Below are 9,380 nucleotides of genomic sequence, written 5' to 3'. Positions count from 1 at the left end.
AGACTGAAGACCATAACAATATGTTTCCATTTTTTTCACCGTGAGGTAAGCACTGGCACGACTTCTGGGTAGAGCTACGCCCTGCACCTAGACGCTACGGCTGGACCCGCAGCTATCACTGTACGGCAGTAGCGCGCTGGCTTCGGCTCGGCCATCGGCAGCAGTGCAGACGAGCCCCGGAGAGAGCGACCGCGCTACGCCGGGAGCCGTGGCGGCGTATAACGCGGCGGCGGCGGCAGTGCTCCTCCAGTGCCGGCCGCGCAGCCGCCACGAGCAGACGCGACCGCCGACGCCGACGCCAGCGCTACGACGCCGACATGCCTTCCGCGGGAGCCGTTCCCACACACCTGCTGCTGCTGCTGCTGACGGCCGGCGCTTCAGCAAGGCCCTCGACAGGTAGGCCACCAGCGGCTCTGTGGTTCCCAAGTCTGCTCACCGCGAGAGCTGATCAAACTCTCTTCTCACACGATTGATCTAATCGCCGAATAATGCAGTGAAGTGATCTCACACAAATAATACTGTTACAAAACTCATCGTGAGCGTCACCAACTGCGACATAATCGCATATACAAACAGTGATCCAATACTATAAAATGCTTTTTTATTTCAGTCTCTGATCACAATATGAATTCTTTAGACGATGACCGGTTTTGCACCATGTCCTAATGTGATACGACCATAATGGCATCGTCAAAGCATATACCATGTCCTAATGTGATACGGCCATAATGGCATCGTCAAAACATATAAATATATTTATATGTTTTGACGATGCTATTATGGCCGTATCACTTTAGGACATGCTGTAAAAAAGATCTGAGGATGGTCAATACAGACTGAAACCGGTCATCGTCTAAAGAATTCATATTGTGATCAGAGACTGAAATAAAAAAAGCATTCATCGTGAGCGTGTTTAATTCCCTCTGTCGTTTTCTCGGTGACTGCGAATTCAGTTTGGTTTTCAGGAAACACTCCGCCCTTAAAGACTGTTGGTGGACAAGCCAACCAGCCAAGCGAAGATTTAAAAAGCTTTATTTTGGTGCCATTACCGGTTTCGCCCTCTCATGCCCATATTTAGACGGCTAACTCGTCTAAACTAGATTAATATATTCATCAACAGCACGCTCTCCGTTCCTGCACTACGTTACAGTCGCCGGCCACTGTGGCCGAGCGATTCTAGGCGCTTCAGTCCGGTATCGCGCTGCTGCTACGGTCGCAGGTTCGAATCCTGCCTCGGGCATGAATGTGTGTGATGTCCGTAGGTTAGTTAGGTTTAAGTAGTTCTAAGTCTAGGGGACTGATGACCTCAGATGTTAAGTCCCAAAATGCTCAGAGCCATTTTAACCATTTTTGCATTACAGTCGACATTATAGTCGACTTCGGTTTAATGGGAGAGTCTTAGGAAAGTGTGATTCACCTGTAAAGGAGACCGCATGTAGAGCGTTAGTGCGACCTATTCTTGAATATTGCTCGACTATTTGGGATCCGTGCCAGGTCTAATTAAAGTAAATCAGTTCAGAAGCGGGCTGCTAGAATTCTTACCGGTAGGTTCGAACAACACGCGAGTGTTGCGGACACGCTTTGGGAACTGAAATGAGAACCCCTGTAGGGAAGGCGACGCTGGCTCTGAGCACTATGGGACTTAACATCTGAGGTCATCAGTCCCCTAGAACTTAGAACTACTTAATCCTAACTAACCTAAGGACATCACACACATCCATGCCCGAGGCAGGATTCGAACCTGCGGCCGTAGCGGTCGCGCGGTTCCATACTGAAGCGCCTAGAACCGCATGGCCACACCGGCCGGCGAAGGCGATGTTCTTTTCGAGGAACGCTACTGAGAAAATTTAGAGAGCCGACATTTGAAACTGATTGCAGAACGATCCTACTGCCTCCAGCATACATTTCGCGCAAGGGCTACGATATAAGATACGAGAAATTAGAGTTCATACAGAGGTACACAGCCTGTCGTTTTTCCCTCACTCTGTCCCCGAGTGTAACAGCAAAAGAAACATCTAGTAGTGGTGCAAGGTACACTCCACCGGTGGCTTGCGCAGTAGCTTTGTAGATAACAATTACTGACAAGTTAGCGCCACTTGATCCATTGTATGGATGAGTTAAATAATTCCGACAATCATGACAAGGTGGCAGCAACTGATAAAATTTGAGTGCTGTATTTCGTGACGTTTTGGTCCTTGTGTTGTTCAGAACACTGCACTAAGTCAGAATGTGATTTTCACTCTGTAGCGGAGTGTGCGCTGATGTGAAACTTCCTGAGAGATTAAAACTGTGTGCCGGACAGGGACTCGAACTCCTTTCTTCCACGAGGTTCGCAGAAGAGCTTCTGTGAAGTTTGGAAGGTAGGAGACGATGTACTCGCAGAATTGAACCTGTGAGGACGGGGCGTGAGTCGTGCTTGGGTAGCTCAGATGGTAGAGCAGTTGCCCGCGAAAGGTAAAGGTCCCGAGTTCGAGTCTCGCTCCGGAACACAGTTTTAATCTGTCAGAAAGTTTCACTGCACTAAGAGTTTACGTGTAAACAGCACAAACGTGTACTACACAAATCACTGTGGCACACAATATTCCTCGTATCAGTTGCAGCCTTGGACATTTGCTTCAGATGTAATATCTTATTTTACAGTCCAAAGGTTATTAGATCCAGCGTGGATAAAATGCCGTTTAAATACTGTCTTCAGCAAAACACAATGATTCCCTTGTTATTTACCCATATGTGTTCAGACATCTTAAGTGTCATCGTCCGTAGGTCTCGTTTCTATTTCTGGAGCATATTATACGCACATTTTGTCATACTCTATTTTTTACATTTTTCTGCTTTTAACATATTTGGCATTGGATAAGTTATCTAACGACGAAGTTCACACCAACGTATTTTAAGACTCACCAATTACTAACAACATGTGATACAAAGCGTGAATATGCCACTCTTTACGTCCGCTCACGTACATTTCAACCAAGAGAAGGCAAGTTACATCTGCATTTTTCATTAATTTTTAGACAACTGAAGATGGGACGGTAGCAGAGAGAAAACTGCTCAAGTAAACGTCTAATCGACAATAAACGATACTTTACGAAGAAAGCGAACATGAAAAAGTTTATAAAAGCACGGCACTAAACGGAAAGAGGAATGTGGCAACAATTCGAGGTGCGATGTATTACAAGCAGACGATCTGTTTTGAAAGAAAGAAAGAAAAGGGGGGGGGGGGGAGTAAAACGTAACACACTAATTACAGAATAAAACTAACTTCTACACACGACTATACGCTCTTCAAGTTAATTAGATGGTTTAATTTAGTTTCTTAATATATTACTATCCTACTTTGTCTTTGTTTTTAATCAGATTATCTGATGGTGACTCGTTAAAAAGTCCAAACTAATAACGATACTATTTGTGTGAATTCAGAAATTTCGTAAAACGTTTGCACTTATTTTGTTGTTATTGCGTCCCGTAAGCTGCATTAACTAAAAAAGGCGATTGTACTGGATTGCCTTTTGTTATGGGTTTTGCGGCTTGCCAGCATGCCGCCTGCAAGTACTCGAAAGAAAGACTCTTTGCTCAAAAAGTAGTGGTCTCTGTTCTCAAGAGTAAGAGTAGCGACAAACAAAAATGTAAGTACAGAACTCACTATTTGGGTTTTCTTTCTTTGTATACGATATGCGTAGCCCAGTACCTTCAGCGATTTCTTGATGCAATTCAATCTGTATCTTGGTTGTGTCGCTGTAACCGTCAGTCTTGCCGTATTATCTGTAAATGTACAGTCGCTCATTATTTCAGATATGCGTACTGTTTACTCAGATGTAATTTACAAAATTTTAATTATTTGTTTCAAGTACTGCGGAGCGTATGTGTCCTTGAATATCACGTCTGCATGTGTATTGTTCTGTATGTTAGTGCAGTCATTCTCCACATTTGCACAGAAACCATATAATTCGCGAGATTCTTACTGTAACGGAAAGCTTGCGATGTGACACAGACTGCATGATACCTTGCAGCTACTTACAGATCGTATGCCTCTTTACTCAAGCACCACACAGGACTCTAATTTATGGCGTACTTTATGCAAAAAAATAATATAAGTTCTTTTATTCTTAGATACACACAGTTACATGTTCAACTATCTGTAACTGCTACAACATGAGTTACGCTGAATACTTTACGCCCGCAGTTATTTCACAAAATCAGTCATATCAACACATAAACAAATCACTGAACACACGTTAAACAGCGTTTATTTAAGTAAGAACTAATTTCATTTGATCTATGAGGGTATACCGAAATTTATGAATTCTAAAGCACACTTCCTCTCTGGTTGTCGATGTTGTCCTAGCACCTTTTTATTGTGGTTGTCATCTCTTTTCAAATTATTGTCAATATTCGTAGCGCGCCACCTTCTGTGTAAGGAAGTAGATGTAAAATACGTTGCAATGTATGTTCCACTCTAAGCTTACCGATGTATTAAATTTTCTGCGAATTTTGCGACATCTGTACACAACACGTACAGAGCTACATGTACGTAGATGGTATAGTTTCTACAGCACTTAAAATTTGAATAAGTTTAACAACGTGTCGTATTTCGTACAAGAAAATGTCGTAACTGATTTAGGAATTTAGATCTTATAAATCTACATCTACACAATTATATAGTTTTAACTTCATTTACGGTGGATAAATGGAAGATGAATAGCACGATTTCAGTTTCGTATTCGTGAGCCAGAAGATTCAATGTTGAGTGCTCTCTAGCGGCATTAAATGCGCTAGATTTACGTTTGTACGCACACTATTTGTTTCGTATTTTGTATTAAACTATATCATTTGTTCTTCAGTAGGCGTATTCTCTATTTGGTCGAATCTTGGGTCACGTCAATGCTCACTTTGCACGCGAATCAAAATTATGAGATTCATTTCAGGGAATCTCGTAATTAGATTTGTTGGAACCCCTAAAGATGTGTGTAGAAGATGTTACTGTTCGTTAGGCGAACTTTTCCTTGGTGGACAAAATTTCAACAAGTACTTGAACGAAGAATTGTACGCGCTACAGTATTATAAAGTTCAGTGATATTTGTCTATCTGCATATGGTCTCATCCGGATGAATGCTGCCTGCGATATACGAGTGCCTGTGTTCGAAGCGTGTTCCTACTCAACAATTTTTTTACTTTCTGTTAAAAAAAGCAAGTTAGAAGGTTGTTGACGGATTAATTTTTCTTGGCGATCTGTCAGTACCAACCTATCTAGTCCTGAGATTTAATACATACCTACCGCGTCGACTTCAAAGTACTTAGCGTATTGATTTGATACGATTTAATTTTCCGCGAGTTATTTCAGTCTCATCTTTATCTGCTACAGTGATGGAAGCTGAAGAAGTGAAAGAGACTCAAATTTCTCGAGGAAAATTTAATTATATCAGATCTATAGATCACCTACGCCTGAAGTGCTGGCAGGGTTTCCCCATGTCCAACACTGGGGTGTTATTCCAATACCAGAGAGCCTTGGCTGTAGTGGTGATCTAACAAGGTGAAAATAAGCTGAATATGTTAATTGAAGTTCGTATTATGGATGGCACTGGACTAGGGTAGTCCATGCAGCTGTTTTAGGTATAACGCTGTGGTGGTAAAATGGCTGGCATACCTGCCTAGTAAGCAAGGAGACCAGGTTTTAAGTCCTGGACTTGGCACAAATTTTAATTCATTACTTCAGCTTCTATCACTTAACCTATTGCTGACAATGGACTACTTATGTCGAAACATACTTCTGAAGAGATAGCAAGTATACAGGCCTGACTACTTTCGCTTAGAAAGCGATTCCCATGATGGCTCTCTCTCTAGAATCCTAGGCGCTAGAGCTCTTTTAAAGATGACTATTGCAAGTATACGTCCACGTTTTAGCATATCCTGCAGCCAGTATAATTACGTTGCCCCACTATGCGAGGGACACGAGCATCAGGAATGAATTTAAAGGCCGCATGCACGTTGAACGAAGCTAGCCAAGGGGAACGGAGCGGAACTCGTTCGTGTGACATTGGGAGCTTGAAGTGCCAAACTCGCCTTGCAGGTTTCGGTGTCCGTCAACCACAGTGTAGTGGTCACACTGCAGTAACTCCGGCCAGCGTTTTCGACTGCTACTGAAATACTGTCTGCGGAGCTGCTTTAAAAAAATGCAAGTAAGGTTAGAGTTTAATGTCCTGTCGACGGCGTGGTCATTAGAGGCGGAGCGCAAGCTCGTATTACGAAAGGATGGCGAAGGATACCGGTTGTGCCCTCTCCAAAGGAACCATTCCAGCATTTGACTGGAACGATTTAGGAAAATCTCGGAAAACCTAAGTTTAGATGGTCGGACGTAGATCTTAACCGTCTTCCTCCCGAATGCGAGTCCTCTGTGCTAGCCAACGCGCCATCTCGCTTGGTTTGTACTGCTTAGGACTGAAATGCTACTACTGCGACGTGTATTACGATAGTTATATTCCGAATTGGACAGCAGGATCTCCAGCACCATTTCCTGAGTTTTTCAAAAGTTGTTTGTCGCCCTAACGATTCCAGATGCTATTATTTTCTGTTGTTAACGTTTTGTAGTGCACTAAATACCAGCAGTTGTCGTGCATATTCAGTTGTACTGCCGCAGTAACCCGCCCCGAAACTATAATTAATGGGCTAATAGCCCCTATCAAAAATGTATTTTAACTCATTTAAACCAAGTAATGCTCGGTGATTGGCTTTAGATTAGAACATTCCGATGTAATTATTTTTCACGATCTGTACGTAAAGTTTAATAGTTGAAATAATGTTAGAGTTGTTCTCGTTGCTTACTTAAATCGATTAAGCCAAACGCCGGGATGGTTCCTCTGAAAACTACAGCGCTAAAATCCTTCCTCATACTTGTCCAGTTTGAGCTTGCCCTCTATCTCTGATGACCTTGGGCGTTAAACATTAATCTCCGTGTTTTCGTTTGGTAGCACCGAGTAGTTACGCAGGGTGTTTCTACATTGCCATTACAAACTCCTAAAATACACTACTGGCCATTAAAATTGTACACCACGAATATGACGTGCTACAGACGCGAAATTTAACAGACAGGAAGAAGATTGTGATATGTAAATGATTAGCTTTTCAGGGCATTCACACAAGGCTGGCGCCGGTGGCGACACCTACAACGTGCTGACATGAGGAAAGTTTCCAACCGATTTCTCATACACAAACAGCAGTTCACTGGCGTTGCCTAGTAAAACGTTGTTGTGATGCCTCGTGTAAGGAGGAGAAATGCGTACCATCACGTTTCCGGCTTTGATACGGGTCGGATTGTAGCCTATCGCGACTGCGGTTTATCGTATCGCGACACTCCTGCGCGCGCTGGTCGAGATCCAGTGACTGTTAGTAGAATATGGAATCGATGGGTTCAGGAGGGTAATACGGAACGCCGTGCTGGATCCCAACGGCCTCGTATCACTAGCAGTCGAGATGACAGGCATCTTATCCGCATGGCTGTAACGGATCGTGCAGCCACGTCTCGATCCCTGAGTCAACAGATGCGGGCGTTTACAAGACAACAGCCATCTACACGAACAGTTCGACGACGTTTGCAGTAGCATGGAGTATCAGATCGGAGACCATGGCTGTGGTTACCCTTGACGCTGCATCACAGACAGGAGCGCCTGCGATGGTGTACCCGACGACGAACCTGGGTGCACGAATGGCAAAACGTAATTTTTTCGGATGAATCCAGGTTCTGTTTACAGCATCATGATGGTCGCATCCATGTTTGGCAACTTCGCGGTGAACGCACATTGGAAGCGTGTATTCGTCATCGCCATACTGGCGTATCACCCAGCGTGGTGGTATAGGGTGCCACTGGTTACACGTCTCGGTCACCGCTTGTTCGCACTGACGGCACTTTGAACAGTGGACGTTACATTTCAGATGTATTACGACCCGTGGCTCTACACTTCATTCGGTCCCTACGAAATCCCACATTTCAGCATGATAATGCACAACCGCATGTTGCAGGTCCTGTACGAGCCTTTCTGGATACAGAAAATGTTCGACTGCTGCCCTGATCAGCACATTCTCCAGATCTCTCATCAATTGAAAACGTCTGGTAAATGGTGGCCGAGCAACTGGTTCGTCACAATACGCCAATCACTATTCTTGATGAACTGTGGTATCGTGTCGAAGCTGCGTGGGCAGCTGTACCTGTACACGCCATCCAAGCTCTGTTTGACTCAATGCTCAGGCGTATCAAGGCCGTTATTACGGCCAGAGGTAGTTGTTCTGGGTACTGATTTCTCTGGTTCTATGCATCGAAATTGCGTGAAAATGTAATTACATGTCAGTTCTAGTAATATATATTTGTCCAATGAATACCCGTTTATCACCTGCATTTCTTCCTGGTGTAGTAATTTTAATGGCCAATACTGTATGTAGATGGTAAATTGCATTAGTCGTATTCCATGGATCCTACGGTGATAGGTCACTGAGGTGTGGACGGAAGTAAAATATGTACATCTTATTTAAGGGCAATACAACGAAATGACTTAGGTTACAAAATAACCTTAAGGTATTAACCTGAAAAGCTTCTGTTAAAAATTCTTCAGTAATGTTGAAGGAGCTGCCCAAAAGAAACTTCATTAGTTGAGCCGTAAGCTCCTCCACACTGCCCATAAGACATTTCATATGCTGTGACAGATTGTTGAATACAAGTGTTCCCATGTACCTGAATCCTTAGTGCACTAATGTCAGTAAATCCATCAAGTATCTGAAGTTGATTTTGGCGGTAGCATTACATTGATAATGTGCACTATTTCTTGAGAACGACAATGGACATAACAAACATAACAGTTGTGATCAGCTGTCAAAATATTGTGTTTTTTGAAGACATCTTTTCAGAATGTTCTAGATCTAAGAAAAGGTATAATTCGTATAATAAACTGCTAAAGTCTGAAAATATTGTCCCTGCACGTTCCCCAAAAAGTTACTGCGCAAATCATTAATGAATGCAAATATCCTGAATAAAGTAGTTTTATAGTTTTTAAATCTCCTATAGCAGTAGGGGCCTGATGCATCTGTAGCTAAGCAAAGGGGCTTTATCAAAATTTAAAAATAATTTTACCTTACCCAACTGTTAATATTTTTACATGTTCCATTAGCTGCCTTTTTAGTAAGAGGGCTAGTACTCTTTCTTACTCTTGTACTTGTAATATCAGCAAAAGTTGATAAAATTCCCGTCTTCGGTCAAGGCAAGCAGAAAATCACTAATGTAAATCAGGAACTACGGAGTACTCAAAAAATAATCCTTTTTGATTGCTTCAAATTCTGAGTGCGTTTTGCTATCAGAATTACGTGGAACTCATACACTTTGCATTCTGTCATGCAGT

General features: G+C 42.9%; 1 protein-coding gene across 1 annotated transcript in view; it reads left to right on the top strand.

The window, feature by feature from the left end:
• Positions 1-263: 263 nt before the first annotated feature.
• Positions 264-9,380, top strand: part of LOC126481388 (uncharacterized) — a 397,340-nt gene continuing 388,223 nt past the window's right edge. The window contains exon 1 of the mRNA XM_050105111.1: positions 264-396. Coding sequence (XP_049961068.1) covers positions 318-396 — 79 coding nt within the window. The 5' untranslated portion in view covers positions 264-317. The remainder of the gene's footprint in view (positions 397-9,380) is intronic.

This window comes from Schistocerca serialis, chromosome 5, assembly GCF_023864345.2.
Source record: "Schistocerca serialis cubense isolate TAMUIC-IGC-003099 chromosome 5, iqSchSeri2.2, whole genome shotgun sequence".
Taxonomy (NCBI): domain Eukaryota; kingdom Metazoa; phylum Arthropoda; class Insecta; order Orthoptera; family Acrididae; genus Schistocerca; species Schistocerca serialis.
The sequence above is the reverse complement of the archived record's forward strand: the minus strand, read 5'-3'. Positions and strand labels throughout refer to the sequence as shown.